This window comes from Anas platyrhynchos, chromosome 4, assembly GCF_047663525.1.
Source record: "Anas platyrhynchos isolate ZD024472 breed Pekin duck chromosome 4, IASCAAS_PekinDuck_T2T, whole genome shotgun sequence".
Taxonomy (NCBI): Eukaryota; Metazoa; Chordata; class Aves; order Anseriformes; family Anatidae; genus Anas; species Anas platyrhynchos.
Genome location: NC_092590.1, coordinates 27,488,136 through 27,507,063, shown reverse-complemented (window position 1 = coordinate 27,507,063; position 18,928 = coordinate 27,488,136). Strand labels below are relative to the sequence as shown.

The 18,928-nt window shown below is 35.3% G+C and overlaps 1 protein-coding gene across 2 annotated transcripts in view; it reads right to left on the bottom strand.

Annotated features, from left to right (window-relative positions):
- Window positions 1–18,928, bottom strand: part of GLRA3 (glycine receptor alpha 3) — a 92,527-nt gene that overhangs the window by 24,113 nt on the left and 49,486 nt on the right. For both annotated transcript variants that reach the window (XM_027456514.3, XM_027456515.3), the window contains exon 6: window positions 6,748–6,885. In XM_027456514.3, coding sequence (XP_027312315.1) covers window positions 6,748–6,885 — 138 coding nt within the window. The remainder of the gene's footprint in view (window positions 1–6,747; window positions 6,886–18,928) is intronic.

Below are 18,928 nucleotides of genomic sequence, written 5' to 3'. Positions count from 1 at the left end.
AGAGCGGTTTTATAGACAGGAAACCTGAAAACTCTTCGTATAGATGAAGTACAGTTCATGTTCTCGTAAAAAAAAAATAAAAAAAACAAGCTGGGGGTGTATGGGAATGACACCCAGACACTGCAAGATCTAGCTGTGGCTCTACTTGCATCTTAAGTTGAGAAGCACTGCAAATTACATGAAATTTCTGATATACTGTGGTGGTAGTCCTAGAGCAAGGATCAGAAAAAAAAGTACCTGGAACAACTACAAGTCTCAGGATCTGTTTGATTGAATAATCAGTTTGTATGAATGATGTAAGGCGGCTACAGCATATTATGACTTTCACTGTTTTGTAATTAGTAATACCTTGGAGTCCAGGTTCTCACTAAATAATTGCCATCACAATATTTTGAATTTTCTTATCTATTTACTGTACCTTCGTATGCAGGAAAAAGAAGACCAAAATGTACTCAAAACAAATATCTAATCATGGGACAACATGCACTTGTGTGTGATAATACTTGGTCGGGAGGCATTTGGGTTGCTGTTCATCTGTAACCTAATATGATCTGACTCTAGGCCATCATAGCCTTTCCCTTTCCAATATTTTTCCAGCTCTTTCTTAATGCCAGTTCTTTCACTCATCACATCTTGTGATAGGACACTTCAGTGTGCTAGGTAGTATCTATACTCATCTATATTTATGAGTGTCTGTGAGAGAGCCCAAGACAGATGAAATTTTGATCAGTCTTGTGCTGAAAACAAATCATTAATCTTGTGACTATTCAAGACTCTTTTAAAGATGGATTACCCCAGCAAAGGGTGCTAGTAAGAGTGAGGGTATTGTCTCCAAGTGTCCTTAGACATTAATGAAAAATTAATGAAAAAAAGAAAATCCCCAATATAAATCTTTTTTTTTTTTTTTGAAAGTTATTGATTTTTTAAGAATAATTTTTCTGAGGAAAATTTTATGTCCATATTGTATTACCTGCAGTAGCTGTTTGGCTGAGAACAGACATATTCTCTGAATGAAATAAAACTGTACTGACATAAAGGCAATGACATATAGACCACCAGCACTTTCCTTCTGCCTTTTCTTATGTGCTTTCCTTCTGGTCTATGTCTGCTGAAATAACAATTAACCTCTCTTGGAGACAAAGTACAGTGTGTTGTGTATCACAGTGCCATCATAATGGCAGACGATTTTCACAGATAGCATGAAGAAGAATGAAGTACATAAACTGATCTTCCCATGGGGCGGTACTGCTCCCTTTACTTTCTCTCCTGTTTGAGTCATTACCAGAATCACCATTAGGTGAGCAGTCTAGCTGAACTCATGTTGTTCAGTAAAAGGACTTCCTTTTTATTCTTCCCAGAATGTTGCAGTCATTTGAGAGGGATTCTGCTTTTCTTATCACTGAAATACTTTCTGCCTATTTGCCCTCCCATTATAAAATTTCTTAAATAAAAAAGACACTCCATAAACTACATATGTGTGCAAAGCTGGTTATTGGAAGTGTCTGTATCTATAAAATTCATTACATTTAAATAAGGTTATCTAAAATAATTTTTATACCTCTCTAAGAAGAAAACAGGGTAACAAAAAAGTGCTGGGTAACTGCAGTATCCAGACACTGTAATTTGCAGTGAAATAGAACATGTAATTTGAAAATATTTTGCTGATAAAATCTGCTTTTAAAATCACTTGTCTTTTCCTCATCATACAACATCTATGCTGTATATTTGATCATGCAGTCTTGCTGGAAATTATGATTTTTTTGAGTCTGGTATGTAGAATTAGACAAGTTTTGAAATATATGGCTGGTGTCTATGTATCTATGAAGCCAAGATTTACAAAAGAAAAGTAGGAATGTACTACCACTCAGTTTTTCTTTCAACTAACAGCCTGGATATATCAGCAGGATATCAGGGGATATCACTGCTGCTGCTATCACCTCTCATAGAAAGCATGCATCAGTTCTTGCTCAGGAAGGAAGGGACTTCACATAGCTTGCTTAGAAACAAATCCCAGTGCAGGTGGAATTTGGCATAAGACTGATAATGAGTGCAGTAAAAGAGAGATGAAAATAAATTTGCAAAAAAAATCTATTTTTTTTTCTTTTTTTTTTTCCCATCTTGATTAATCTACATTTGCAGTTCTCTCAAATTGGAGGGCCAAGCTGCTGTTCAGAGAGACTCCCATAGTCTGGAACCTCATGAAATTGAACAAGGACAAATGAACAGTCCTGCAACAAGGATGGAATAATCCCATGCATTGGTACAAGCTGGGCTCTGCAGGAAAGGCCTGGGAGCCTGACAGGCATCAAGTAGAACACAGGTCACTGATGCACTCGTGTGATGTGGAAAACTAGTTGTGTGCTGCACTGCATTAACCACAGCAGAGAAGGGAAGTGGAAACTAAGGAGAAGCTAATAGCAACCTAAATAGCAAGGACACCTAGATGTCACTGTTTCCAGGGCATCTGATGAATTTTTATTCAATGAAACTTTAAGGTAGAATGTTTAAATTTTTATAAGTGAAGGGGTGAGAATCCAGGTCTCTTCCTCCCTCAAGGAAAAATGCCCTGTTGGAGGCAAGTAACGCTGTTTTATTTGTCTGGGGAAGGTCACATTCTTAGTCTGCCACAAACTCTATATTTGTTTTTCAAAATGTATATTATTTCTCCTTTTTCAGTGAAGGAATGAGCAACTTTGGAGATTTCTGTATTTCACAAGAAAAATGGTGTTTGGGCTGTATATGTTAGGAGGTTGAATAGGGAATATGAAGTTAAGGAAGTGGGCATCTCATCAGAATTGCAGATTTAACATATTACAGAGACAGAGACATCAGAAGTGGTCAGTTACAGAAAATACCAGTTCTGCTAGTGACTGTAACAGCCACAGCTCAGCTGAAAACACCAGACTGCTAAATACAACACTTAGAGCCAAAGCCACCTTTAGACATATTGATGTTCAAGTGCATGCGTGGGGTAATGCCGATGGTGTAGGAGTCAATCCAGGATTCCAGGATTCAGAGTTTTTTATTTTATTTTATTTTATTTTATTTTATTTTATTTTATTTTATTTTATTTTATTTTATTTTATTTTATTTTATTTTATTTTATTTTATTTTATTATTTTATTTTATTTTATTTTATTTTATTTTATTTTATTTTATTTTATTATTTTATTTTATTTTATTTTATTTTATTTTATTTTATTTTATTTTATTTTATTTTATTTTATTTTATTATTTTATTTTATTTTTTGGTGCCTGCTAGCCAATGCCAATTATGTATGAATTTGTGACTTTGTATGTTTTTTTTTTTTTCTTTTTTTTTTTTCTTCTCTTCACCCAATGGTACCTGTGATTGAAATTAAAACTAGGTGCTGCATAAAAGTTCAGGGGAGCAATGCAGGTGACACAGGAAGTGAAAGAAGAGATAGTAAAGCAACACATTCCTTGTAATGTGAAGAGTCACATGTGACTTTTCTAGTTGTTATGCTTCTACCTCATTTCCCAAGTTTGTCATTGCAGATATGCCACTGGATGCAAAAGCAGATAAAAATGATCACAAATGTTGTTGCGTCAACTCAAAACAGAAGATTTGATGAGCCATTATGCTGTGCTGTTGCTGAAACTGTTACATCGCTGTATTTGGAAGGACTTTGTTTTTTAAACGATGGTTACAGTAATCCACTTTAAATTGAGCGTGAAACACTGACGAGGCATGCAGTGATGAGTTTCTACATACTGTCCTGAAGCTTCATGTTAATTCATTTCACAGAGGCTTTTTTTTTTTCTTTCCTGTTTTACAGGATGTCTCAAAAAAGCCTTCCATCCCATGTTGTAACTAAATTTTAACTGAACAGGCTCCCCAGGGAAGTGGTCACTGCACCGAGCCTGTCTGAATTTAAGAAGAGATTGGACTGTGCACTTAGTCACATGGTCTGAACTTTTGGGTAGACCTGTGCGGTGTCAAGAGTTGGACTTGATGATCCTTAAGGGTCCCTTCCAACTCAGGATATTCTATGATTCTATGATTTTGTCACATTGTATATCAGCAGCAGTTGTTTAGCATTCTTCTAAGAGTGATGTTTATTTAGTGTGTTATATTTTGCTCTGCCAGAGTTATTTCAGATTCAAACCTGTAATTTTGGTGCTGCAACCTAGAGCAGGTCTGTTGGCTGCTTCCCCTGCTGAAGACAAACCCTTCTGCCTACAGCAAGTTACACCCAGCATTGCATTTCCCCCACATGCCAGACATAGGTAGGTCCCACAGCCATACAATTGTCTTCTTTTAAAATCTGTGCCCAGAAGTCCATAGTAAATATCTGCACCAAGGCCTCAAAGCTATTGGAAGTGGACTGACTTTTTAAAGACAAATGAAATGGCCCAATTATTTTTATTATTTTTAATAGAGACATAAATATTTTATAAATCCATGTTAATATGAGAGTGCACTTCTATACTGTGAGGGTGGCAGAGCACTGTGACAGGTTGCTCAGAGAGGTTGTGGAGTCTTCCTCTCTGGAGATATTCAAAACCCTCTTGGATGCCATCCTGTGCAATGTACTCTAGGTGATCCTACTTAGCTTGGACTAAAAGATCTTCAGAGGTCCCTTCCATCCTCAACCATTCTGTGACTCTGTGAACTTCAGCCCTCTTTTCAGGGCTGTGGGCTGCATGTGCATTTTAGAACACGTGTTTGGCTGCAGAAATGCAGTTTAGCCAAAGCAATACAGAAATCTAACAGACTGATGATTGGCCATGCTGTCCTCTAGAGTTATGCCGGTAAATCCTTTCTCCCACCTAAATGTGACAGCAGTTCACAGGGATAAGTGCATGAACTTGCCTACAGGTACATTTTGGGAACAATGAGACCTTACATATAGTTAATAAATTCTGTTGTTTCCACTTCTCAGTTCAGTTTAGGGCCACAGTGAAAAAAATAAATAAGTGCAAGTCTATCCCATGCAACTTAGTGTGTTGCTTGCCTAGGCCAAGCATCTTTTCCTGTTTCTGCTTGGAAGAAAATTAATCCCATTTTAAATAGACAAGCATGAAAGGTTTTGAAGAAAAAGGTAGCAGCTCGCAAATATATATATAAAAAGAATTTTTGGTCAAAATTAAAGTTTTAAACTATGATGATTTTAATGATCATCAACATTTTAAAACAAGTTTCTATACAATACCAGATTAAATCCCACAGAAATGTTTTAATTCCTTTGTCAGGTAGTTTTGGTGCATCACACAAGATGTTCAAATGAACTTTGGAAAAATTAGGAGAATACTTTCTACTATAGATTCCTGTTTGAAACATCATTATTATACAATTTATAGAAATACAGTTATAAATACATGCTAAAATAACACAAAAGCAAGAGAGACCTAAAAATGAAGCAGATTTTGCCTATGTATCTAGAAAACAGAGAAAAGTCACAAAAATAAAGTTTTCTTGTCTGTTTTATAAATTATGCTAAAAAGAATAAAGGAATAATAATAATTTAAATATTATTATGAATAAAAGGATATTTGAGTGGAAGAATTACTCTCCAATAAGATATGTTTCTCCATTTCTGGAAGCTCTTTAAGGATTAGACAGATACTAGTGTTTTTTTATTATTTTATTAAAGCTGCACATTACATATTTCTTATTTCTTTTAGAGAACACTTCAAACATCTGTATTAATATTTCCCCATTCTAAATTGAAATAATTAGAAAACTTTTTCTTCCCTTAGGGTATCATGGCATCTGTGATACACTCAGTATTGAAAAGCACTTTTCCTTTACTTAGACTGAACCAAGAATTTTTTTTATGAAGACCATCTGTTGAATTTTCTCCCCTCTGCCATTTTAGAAGAATCCAGATAAACCATTTTTTTAAAATGGTTAGATTTCACATTATGTTTAACCTATTAAGAATCATATTGGAGAGCAGAAATTGAGAGACATAAGGATGATTGAAATAATCTTAATTTTGTGGATTTCTTTTTCCTTGAGAAGATGGAAGCTATACTTTTGTAGCTTTTGCTATATGCTTTTGAAGAATTGTTATGTCTGTGGTTTTCCCATTCCACGACAACTCTCCCTCTCTCTCTCTCTTTCTCTTTACAATTAGAAACAAAATGACTATGTTAGTAATGTTATTGTTTTTCCCCCAAATAATCCCAGTCCTGATGAGATAGACATCACAATACTATAAAGCTTTCAAATTTTATAGGAAGATTTGGCCTCAGCAAGGATCTTTCAGGAAGATTTTTTCATTGGCTATAGGAAGGCCATGTCTAGTTTGGACACCTAGCCATTGTACACTAAGGATTTCCATTAAGAACTTGGGCACAGATAGGGCTTAGAAATACTGATAGAGTTTTGTTGTTGTTGTTGTTGTTGTTGTTGTTTCTGATGGAGCCAGGCCATACTTAGAGCACAGCATATGGACTTTGGATCTTGGTAGTGCTCCAGATACCACAGTGTAGATGCTGTCATGGCACCCACTGAAAAAAATTAAACTCCTGACTGAATTACTTCTGAATTACTTCAAATATGTATTTTCTTAAGCTTACTGAAATAAAAGTTCGTTCAGCCTTCAGGTACTTCCATATCATTGTGTCAGTTATTTAAGACTTGTCCTGAAATATGCAACTGTATGTTTCAGTCTTCTGGTGAGTTCAGTGAAAATGTTAAAAAAATAAATAACCTCTCCAAAATAACATTAAATGTTAAATGACTTTCCAGTTTTAATCACTAACATGCTTTCCTACCTGTATTATAATGCTTGGTGCAGTAACATAAATCCTTTTCTTCTTTCAAGAGAAACTGTGGCAGAGTGAGACCTTCTGCTACTTGCACTGCTCCCTTTTCTTGCCATTCAAAAATGAGATCATTCATTGTGTATCCAACTAAAAAAAAAAAAAAAAAAGAAAAAGGAAAAAAAAAAAAAAGAAAAAAGAGAGAGAGCATAAACTCTAAGTCAGCTGCAAACTTTGAAAGGCAGGGACATAACAAATAGTGATGTCTTCAGTAAAAGCCATAAAAGGAGAAAATACAACAGATCTCCTTATACCTATTAACCAAAAAGCATTATCTGCCATTCTAAATCATATTGAACTAGAAAAAAAGCCAGTTTTATGGATCCTTTGTGAAATCTTAATAGTTAGGTAGTCTTCTAATGGATTTAACAAAAGTATCAAAATGATCTAAACATACTTTCCCTTGCCTATGAAGGCATGCCTTGCCCCATCACTCTTAGATCACCTTCTCCTCTTATATAGGGTGAAATTGTGGTTTGTCAGTTTTATGTATGGATTGATGTCAATCTGATTTAAAGTAGATACATATTCTTGAAAGTGAACGAGAATTTCTCCAGGAGTGAGATATTAACTGAATTGAAAAAAAAAAATGTCTAAAACTGGTACAAAACAGGGAAAAGCTTGCAAGGAAGATTGTATCTTTTCTCTGACTGTGTAGAAGTATGTTGTTATGTAGTATTCATTTTAATATTCAGATTCCTGCACTTATCCTTACCCCATGTATGTGTGGTTAAATAAAACAGCAAAATCTATAGTTGAAGAGACTTTCAATGGGCAGACTTTTTAAAGGGCTAGTAGTTTTTCCTTTTATTTCCATCTCTCAGCTAACATGTGTTTTGGATATCACTGGGGAAAACTGCTCTACTTCTTGTGAATATGTCATATATTATTTTTCCAGCATATCCCTAGCATTTTATTTCAAACTTTTTCTGGATAAATTGTCTAGTTGTGACAACTGAAAGAAAAAAAAAAAAAAAAAAAAAAAAAGACTTCGTATTCTCATTCAGATTTCATTCAAGTTTCATTAAGATTTTCTCAGGATCTCAGCTTTGGACAAAGTGCAATTTCAAGACTGAAATCTAAAACTAAATGGCTTCTATTGTTGAAATAGCTTGGACCACAAGGGTACACTTGACACACATATAATAGCTTGAACCATAAGGAAAAGAATAGTGTCATTTTTACATCTAAAATATATAGCTTTCATCCATCTATTTTGCTTCTTTGCAACATTTCTTTTCTACTTTAGTCCAAAGCTAATGAGCTGTTAAGAATTACCTACAGATAACTGGAAATATCTTTTAACCTTTCAGTAACAATTCACTGTTTAAATACAGTGTTCAGAACATTCTAAGAAAAGCTGTCTGCCTGCAAATACTGAAATTTTGAGTTCCATTGAGGGAAATAAAGTCTTCGGTGTGCAGTAATAAATTTTTCCCTTGTTGTATTCAATGGCTTCATTACTTTTTGAATACATCTATAAATGTTATTCAGTCAAAATGCCCTGATATGCTGACCTCACATCTGAAACACACTTTATCCTTTCTGATCTATGTTGAATGTATCCATAAATCAAGAATCAGTGACTATTAATTTAAAACTGTTTCCAATACCTTTAGATTCTTTCTGTTTCTTTTGGAGATTAACCTTATTCAAGATATTCACAAGCACTCAGGATGACTGTTGGTCATCTCTTTGGTATTTGCTGGGGCTAAATAAATATGCTAAAAACAAGACTTTTTTTTAAGGAAGTATTTCATGGAGATCAGTCATTATGGAAGTGATTACAATCATATATTAAACGTGCAAGGAAGCACTTTTTTTCCTCTATTCTTGAATACATGACATCATATAAACTCAGTCTTAAAATTAACTATTAAATATCAGAAACTAGGAAAAAACAGAAATGTAGCTCTTATCAAACATTAAATGTATTCACACAACAAGCAGTTGTGTGTAGTGAAGCATTTGAAGCATGTAGAGTATGGCCAGAAGTGATATCCCCTGAGTAAAACTCATTGAACTGGCAAGAAACAACTGCTGTGTCAAAATGCATTTCACTAAATCAGATTAATTCATCTCTAATGTGTATTTTTAATTTTATCAACCCTGTCCATTAATTCTTCTATAATTCAATATATTAAAAATAGTAGTTTATGCAAACTGCTGAAATAGTAATCTATTTTGTGTTTACACTTTAAATGCCCAAATATATCTTTAGCATTCAATAGTGTAATTCCATTTTTTTAAGTCAAGACCATATTGATCCTGTAAATGTGACTTAAAACAGAAAACCTTAATGGAGATGTGATTCCAAAGAAATTTCAAACGGTATTATGTATATTTGATTTCCATTAGGTATGTTAAATTAAATCAACTCAGTCTCTATTAAATTTTGTCCCTTTATTAAATGTGAAAAAAATGGACCAACCAAATGTGCCCATTGAATTAGAGAAATCTAAAGTTTTCTAACACTCTTTTAATTGGTAAAATAAGAAAACATGAATTATTTAAGCATATCGAACTATTTCATAACACTAATTTGTCTCTGAATTTTCTTTAGTGAGAGGTGTTAACCGGGACAGGTATCCTTGATTTTCTAAAAGAAAATTATTTACTAGTTGAATTCCAACAAATTTGATGAACTCTTTCTTTTTTACATCTATCACATTGTTCTTTCATGTTGTCACAGCAAAAAGGACAAAAGATTACACTTATCTGTCTGTTATATATGTGTCACTTACAGATATATAGCAGAATCAGAGAATTTGTAAGAATGAAGTGCAAGACCAAACTGCATCTACTGTCCTAGGCCCAAAATTTTGAGGGGGAATAGGGAACTGACAGAGCTAACTGAGCATTCTTAATATCTCAGACAAAGAAAATACTTTTGGTTCTTAATTACTTTTGTGAAGAAGACCTGCTACATAGCAGAGTAGTTTGTGCTCAGAATGCTGGTGTGCACTGTGCATAAGGGGAAAAGCATATCTGTAAAATGGCTTTTTTAAAAAATCAGTGTTTACTGTACTGGGGCATATATGATATTACAGTTTGATTCTATGGTATTATATGATATATATATATAATACATATATTAAGGTTGGTCTAGATCTTAGAGGTCTTTTACAACCTGAAAGATGCTATGATTCAATGATATAAGCAACAAGCAAAAAAAAACAAACAAACAAAAAAAAAACACCAAACCAAACCAACCAACCAACCAACCAAAAAAACAGATCTCTAGCAACTTAATTTTGTGGGGTCTGCTGATTGATGTAATTAATGTCTCTTGGAGTAGCTGGACTCCCAGCACCGTGACAAGACATCATGGCAGATTTTGAAATTACCTTCAGGTTCAGTCTCAAGACAAGTAGAGACTTTTGAACTGTGGAGGGACTGCATGCATGGCAAGTTGTAGAAATGTAGGGAACTTTGGTAATGAAAGTTTTGGAATGTTATATTTTAGGTTTAGGATCCCAGAATTGCCAGTCATAAATGTTCACAGTATTGAAATTATGTGAATAACTTTAAAGCCCTGAGGCTACCACCTGAGTTTGGTGGGGCTATGCATATTATTCATGCATATGTATTTGCCAGACAGGCTTACATTTGCAAAATGGAAATCTGATTAGATGCTGTAATAAAGCAGTTCTTCACTTAGAATGCATTTACTTTATTCATCTAGGCAAAAAAAAAAAAAAGTACACTTATACACTCAGCCATCTACTGATGAAATGACTTTTACCAGAATAAAAAAGAAAATGAGTAAAGTAGTTCACTGTTTGTATAAGATTAGCAGCTGCTTAGATGAGAAAAGATGGATGAATGAAGTGAGTAATGGTGCTCTCCTTGTGCCAGGTTTATGCAGCACCATTTACACTGATAACACGTGTAATTAGAGCTGAGAGTTTCTGAGACACAACTGCAATTAATATCCAAGCACTAAGATTCAACAATACAGAAATATTCTCTGTGTGATCTCAAGTTCTACTTTGATACCATTTCTAGCAGAGGAAAGGACATGTTAACTTAATTAATGCTTTTTGTCTACATCTTGTATGCATCAAGAGTGAAAACTAGGGCATTGTTGTGAGAATGCTAGGTTCTCTGCTAGCTTCTACACTTGGCAGCACTTGTGTACAGCTTGTTACATTATCTCTCAGTGAATTTTCTCTCTAGCCTAGAACCTCTTTCTAGTCAGTGGATTTTCTCTCTAATGACTGTCTCTTAAAAGTTGTCTCTTAAAACTAAAAGACAGAGCATATTCAAAAAAATAGGAAAGTACTATAGTGACCCACAGTGTTGACTGAGGGACTGGATAAGTAGAGTGTGTTGACTTGACAGGATGAAAATGTGTGGAAGAGTGGGAGTGTGGAAGAGAATCATGTGCAGTGAGAGAAGGTGAGATTTTACTTTTCAGTTGTGCCAGTTTGTATATAAGGGAAAGGAGGAGAATAATAGTCAAGAAAGCCTGTAAAAGCAAGTTAATCAAAGAATGAACAAAAAAATCCCATAGAAATATATTACTAGTTTCTGTGTTAAAAGATTATGATGCAGATTATGTAAAAAAAAAGGCTATGACTATATTCAGTCATCCTCTGTATTGAGAAGACACAGTCAGATGAAACATCTGTAATGCAATTGGTAATAATATGAAAAGCCTATCATCGCAGAAGGAGAAAGTTACTAGAGAGAGAAGTTTTCAGGAAAACTTGAGAACTGCGTATATTAATGGTACTATAGCCTCTCAGCAAACAGCTCTTCTTAAAGAGGCAATTCATTTTTAGGTGCCTGAAGTCATTCAAGGTAATTAGTTAGTAAAGCATGTGCTGGCAGACTGAGACCTCCTCCTGAGATGAATATGAAGAGCTGGCAAACTAAGTAGAACTTAGAATTAATTGGCACTGTAGAGGGTCTGAAACATATTGGAAAGTTAGATTTGGCTTGCAGAAATTTTCTTTAGAAAATGTTCTGACACAAAGCTGGTAAAGTGTGAAAAACAAAGGTAAGATTCTGTGTGGTCACACTCATGGAGAGAGGAGATGGAAAAGAATGCAGGAAATGAGGACTGTGGTCAGGACTTGTGCCTGGAACATTTGATGCAGGTGTTCGAATACCTGGACATCAAATGAAATGAAACTAAAGTGATGGTCTATTTAATTTATCTTTCTATCTAATCTATACAAAACTCTTCAGCAGAAGATCAACAAGACAGATATACTAACTCTAGGCTTTAGACAGCACTAAAAATTGTCTAACTAGTTTGTAAATTTTTACTATGTGCAATTAGATGTTTCAGAAAGTCTTCAAGGGAAAAAAAATACTATCTTACTGAAATATTTCTATGTATCAATGGCAATTTTAGTATCTGGGGAAAACAAAAACAAAACAAACAAGCAAACAACAACAACAACAACAACAAACAAACACCCTACAACAAATTGTTCTCTTAGTCTTGGTCATCTTTTCCAGAAAACCTTATCTTTTCAAAAATAGTGTTAACAAGTTATTACCAGCACCTATAAAGAATTCCTTGGAAGAAAATGTAGTTTGAATCTGTCCTCCCTCCCTCCCTCCCTCCCTTCCTTCCTTCCTTCCTTCCTTCCTTCCTTCCTTCCTTCCTTCCTTCCTTCCTTCCTTCCTTCCTTCCTTCCTTCCTTCCTTCCTTCCTTCCTTCCTTCCTTCCTTCCTTCCTTCCTTCCTTCCTTCCTTCCTTCCTTCCTTCCCTCCTTCCTCCCTTCCTCCCTTCCTCCCTTCCTCCCTTCCTCCCTTCCTCCCTTCCTCCCTTCCTCCCTTCCTCCCTTCCTCCCTTCCTTCCTATTATTAATCTTAAAAATACTTTTGCATCCATCCAATTGAATGTATAGGAACAAAACCCACCTTAATGTTCAATTCAACCTTCATCAATAGAACTATACAGCTCTAAAGAACTTTTTAGAATCAAACTATTTATGTCAGCTGTATACATGTATGCTGAGAGTACAAAGATTTTATTTTAACTAATTCAATATCAGGGCATTAAAAGCCTATAGTCTCATAAACAAGTCAGTGGACATACAAGTTTGTCTTGAAGAATTATTGAGATGTCATGAAAGTATTAACATGTATTCTCCAGGCCATTCAAGGACTGTTCCAGTATGGAAAAATAAGGCTTGTTATACAAGACAAGTCCTCTGAGTACTCAAGTACTCTACATCTTTGAACTAGAACTGTCTCGGTAATTCCAAGAGATCTCCTTTTTCATTCTGCTGACAGATTCTTATTTGCTAAATTCTTTCATTTTAACCACCTTTAGAGTACCATTCCAAGCCATGAAGAATATAATTTTTGAGGAAACCTCTGATCCATCTGAATACCAATATATCTTGTGCTTTTCTTACACATTCTGTTCTACTCCAGAAAGGCTTTGCTTCTCTTGCTGCTCTTTAAAATACCTACAGCTGCATCAAAACCTAGCTCTTTTCCTCTTGCTCAGTAAACAAACACATGAATGGCATGAAACAGCCAAACTGAGTATCTAGTATCTAGCATTTTTGTACAAGAGTTTGGTCTGACCCGAGGTTTCGTTTTTATGTTTCTCTTATCTGAATCTTATTTGTTTAAAATTATGTGTTTAAATTCCATTCTCATTTTTTAATGTTTGGTAAGTACAGGTCAAAGACTAACATTGGATTTATTCAGCAAACAGAGCAGTTATGTGGGCATCCAGCTGAGGAAAGACATACAATCACGTTGACTGGAGTACTTTCAAAGCTTTTCTATTAGGCATCCCAGCAGAGTGTCTCCAGGACAGGCTGCCTGTGGATGCAAAGAACATGGCAGAGAATTGTGGCCTAAATTCTAAGCAACATATCATGAGGAGGATTTGACAGGACTAATGAGTCTGGCTGCAGCTTGGGGTTAGAATAAATTCTTCTAAACTACATTACCCACTAAGAATATTAACTTCAGAAATCAGTTGTGTTACATTTATTGACTAAATTTATGCTCAAGCACCAAGAAAGCAGGATTTTATTCTATGTACAGAAGTACAGTATAAAGCTGCTTTCCAAAGGGACTGCCCCTTGCATTGCCCTCTAAGTGAGGGATCTGGAGCTCAAGTCTTATGAGAAGCAGCTGAGGGAGCTGGGGCTGTTTAGTCTGGAGAAGAGGAGGCTCAGGAGAGACCTCTTTGCATTCTACAGCTTCCTGAAGGGAGGTTGTGATGAGGAGGGTTTCAGCCTCTTCTCTCAGATAACTAAAGATAAGACTCAAGGAAATGGCCACAAGTTGCACCTGGGGAGATTTAGATTAGATATCAGGAAAAACATTTTCTCTCAAAGAGTGGTCAGGCACTGGAATGGCCTGACCAAGACGGTGGTGGAGTCACCATCCCTCACGATGTTCAAGAAGCACCTGGACAAGGTGCTATGAAGTATGATTTAATAGCTTAGTGGTAGTATTGGTGATAGGAGGACGGTTGGACTAGATGATCTTGCAGGTCCTTTCCAAACTTGTGTTTCTGTTTCTGTGTTTCTAAATCACTCTGATGGATCTCTCCCTTTAGAGTGACAGGTTTATCCTTAGCCTTTTGGAGAAGAACAGCGTTTCGGGTCCAGACCCCTCCTACCTCCCTCAAATCTAACATATGCTGGTGCCTATAGATTTTCAGGTGTCACTTTTATATTAATTTCCCTGGGTTCAGCAGCAGCTGTACAGTTGTTACTGCCCTTTCATCCTATGTCAGTTGGGAACTGAGGAGCACATTCCTTTGTATTTGTGTGTGAGGTCTCACTTCAGTTAAGTCAAGTGCTTGAGTCACCCTTCTGTAGAGTAGAAACTAAAGGATGAGTTGTTGACAGCTTTATTGCTACTGAAATGGGAAGGAGAGAAGCGATATGGTTTCTACACTCAGGTATAGGCAAGCATTGACCTAGTGTGTCCATAATTACTCTAACTCAGGTACACACCCGAGATTCCCTGGCAGATGAGAAATACAGTCCAGGTCTGTTACCCATCTTCTGTGCTCTTTTGGGAAGGGAACAATATGTGCATCATTTCCCATGATGCAGATCTGCCAGTTGCCTGACTACAGATCTTTTCATTTCAACAATCTCTGTCCCTCCAATTTAGAGACTGGGAGAAAAGAAACTGTGCTGTTCAGGTAATAGCATTATGTAGTACAGAGTGAATTTCCTCTAAAATCCAAAGGACTGGGAGATAATTGCTTAGAAAGACAAAAAGACACCATAAATCAAAACAAACAAACAAACAAACAAACAAACAAACAAAAAACAGGAGCGGGGGGGTGGGGGGTGGGGGGAGAGACCATTCTTCTATATATTAAAATTAAAAGAGACAAAGCATCCAAACAAAATGATGAAGTAATCAGGAGCTTTTTCCCTTACGTATGCTGCTGTTTTTCATAGTATTTTTCTTCCTTTGTGATTGATTTAGTCTTTTAATAGTACTATTGTTTGAAAATTTAGGAATATTGAATTTCAGGTAAAGTTGTAATTGTAATACAATATATATATAATTGTAATATATGAATAAATTAATGCTATAAGATAAAAACAAAACCTAAAAAGGGACAGAGAACAAGCTCTAGCACATGAAAGAAAAACATTTATTTCCTGGGAGATAGGTCACAGAAATAAATATGTATCTAGTTGACATTTCTTTGTATCTTATTCAAGCAGAATAAAACTAAAATTATCTCACATGCCTATAGGCTGCCCCAGCATAAACCATAGAAATGTAGAGGGGATTATTTCATATCTGCATTTTCATTTGCTTCTTTTCAAAGATACAAAAGCAGATCATTTCAGTTTCTCAGAAATCATTTGGTAAAATAAATCCTATTGAAATAGAAGACATTTACACTTAAATACTGTTCACCCACTTCATGATGTAAATGAAGGGGCAAATACAGCTGCAAATATTGACCTTGGAAAAACCATTATGAGAGCTAGTTAAAATTAAAAATATCATTTGTAGAAAAAAGCTATACGTGAATTTTCCACTTAGGGCTTTCTGTGCTGGAGCAACAGTATCAGTATTGATGGAAAGTATCTAGTACTGAACAAAATTTTATAGCAGAAGTAAAACCTATGATTTGTCATTTACAAGTAGTGATCAGCCTTTCTTTGCAACCTTGAATGGTGGTAAGATGACAAAGTAAAGGTAAGTGATTTGTTAGAAACAATCCAATTTGCTTTATGTCACATGCAGGAGCATGACTTGTAAGACCGGACAGTTTAAAGAAACTCTGAAATTACATGTAATATGCATTATAAATTCATAATTTTACCAAATCCTGCCCAATGTGGCACACATTGGAAAATACAGTAACAATGTTCACTTTCAAAAGAAACATCTGGAAGCATGACTGTTTTGCTCCTGCTACTATTTTAGTTTTTGCAAAACAGCTTGATGATCAGATCATTCACTCCAGACAAGAGAAGTGTGTTCTCGGTTTTGAAACCCACATCTTCTACTTCCCTGGACAGGGCATTAGCCAGGGCATTTGTTTCATCTCCCTGTTTAAGTTGTCTCACTCTGCACCAAAGAATGTAGGACAGAGCCACAGGATAGTATGCCACTGTGAAATCTAGAAAGAAGTCTAGAAATCTAGAATGAGAGATTTTTGGATGGCTTTACACTCTCAGGGTTATTTCAGTTCTTTCCTCAGGAGATTTGATATGAAGCATGAGAAATTGCTATACGCACACATCTTCCCAATTTCTTCTTACTCTTTTAAAGAGGATTGGATGCTTGTTCTTAGCCAAGTGCTCTGGAATGTGGGTGTTCATTTCATCCTTTTATAAGTTTTGGAAATTAGTCAGAGTTCAGATTCAAGTTTAGCATTTTTTAACCTAGCTACTCTCCTGCCCAGCATGAAGATATTTTTTGTAACTCCTCCAAGGTATTTGGTTCCCTTCCTGTACTTCCTATACAGGGAAACCATCTGGGGGTAGATGACTTCCTGCTCTTAAAAGTCTTGGAGCTTTTAAGATGTGTCATTGTATCTGCTTTCTTTGGATCTGTACCACATCTCTCAGTTCAGGGAACTGTTGTCTTGTTCTTGCAATCCTAACAGGTTATTCTGCTAGCAGATACATAGGTATAGCCAGAGCTCCTACATGCTGCAAATTTTTCTGCAACAGGCTAGTTAATTTGGTCATAGTCCCTATTGTTCAATGTCTGGAGTTACAGGTAACAGGACAAGATAATATGAAGTTTTATTACTTACAACTTCCTTTTGATATCATATTTGAGCTTTCTCTGAAACTGGAAGATTTGGAATATGTCAAAAAGAAGCATATATCCATGTTTTGTTCAGCCCTTCTTTTGTATACACTGTCTCTCTGCACTATCTGAATGTGCAGCAGGGAATTTACTCTTACTGAACTAGATGATGAAAAACAAGACTTCGGTAAAAAATGTTCTCCTGGAAAACACTGTAGAACATCTACAGTGCTATTCAACTAATCAGTATTGCTTCTCTGTGGTACAGTTTGTGGGAATTATGAGCTCTTGCAACGTTTCTATAAAGGAAAACAAATGCCTGTTTGATCAAGAATGCTCAGTTGTTATACAACCTGTATTCACATGGACTGAAAGAAGGGAGTATAGCTGAGTTTTATGAAGTTGTTAAAGTAACAATTTTTTAAACACATTTTAAATATATATATATATATATATTTCTTCTTCAAATACTCTGATACCTTCTGTTTGAAGCATAATTATATGGAGTGATTATACCTGTCATTTCTGTGTACTCTCATACAACCACCTCATATTAACCTCTTATTTAGTCACATTATTAGTATTAGAACTAGCAGCTTGGACAGACTGTAGAGTTTTGCTTAAAAGCTGAATATATAATATTGCCCAAGGTTCCTAGACATCTGCAGCAAATAACCATTGCTCAATTGTTGTCAAGAAAATTTCTGCTGTCAGATCAGCCATTGTCCTCATATTGAAAGCCTGCTTTGTAATATTACCATCTGTCTATTGTAATGAAAGAGAGAGCTGACTCTCATACCCACCCTGCAATTTTTTGTAAAAGCATACTATTACCCATACAGCAAACAATTCTGACATATTGACTGATAAACTGATAAATAATTGCTTCCCACTTCATTTAGATACTACTGTGTTCCAACTAAAAAAAAAAAAAAAAGGAAAAAAGCAAGACATACTTTAATCAAATTATGTATGTTGTGTTTTTGTTCTCTCTCTATATAACAATAAATGTTATAATGTATTCCAAATAATCCAGTATGTTCTTTCCATATGCAGAAAATTCTTTTCCAAAATACTTTACTTATTGGTCCTAAAACTATAAAACTAGATCTCACATTACAATGGGTCCTTAATATTTACCTGTTCTTCCTCCTGTCATTTATTTTCACAAACTCCAGATTGATAGAATATTTCAAAGAATGCTATGTTATGTTATGTTATGTTATGTTATGTTATGTTATGTTATGTTATGTTATGTTTGTTCTTTACACCATTGGGAGGATCATTCTGTTAGGAACCTCTTCAAAACTCCTGTCATTTTAGGGGAAAAGGCATTTCATATCACAAGGAAAATAAAAAGTTAATGCATATCTGTACCTTCCTCCTTATACCTCCTTTTAGCTCAGATCCTAGCATCAGCCAGAACATTTGACTTTGTCTTTTTTCTGTGCATGTGTGACTTGAAATGGCATAGCTGCTGTACATTTTTCATCCTGTTTTCTTTTCTAAGCGAAATAAGTAAGTTATAAGTAAAATATATGAGGGATTGAATTATCAAATACTAATTTTTTTTTCACATAAAAAGTGTCATTATTAATTGTAAGATAATTCTGCAAAACCGGTCTTCTCTAATCTGTTTGTTTTACCTTCCCTTTGGTCTCCTCAGGGTATTTGTATATAATGCAAAACAGGGCTTTATGAAGAGATTGTTTAAAACACATGGAGTTATATACATATATTTTTTTCCTCGAAATTCTAGTGAACCACCTGGTTTAGGCAAACCATCAGTCCTTCCATGTGCTAGAAGACCACTAAGTCTTCTGTGTTTTGTTTGGTATTTTCAGTGTTAATCTAACTGTGCTACTACATACCACTTTAAGTCCCAGAAGTCTTCTGAAGCTTC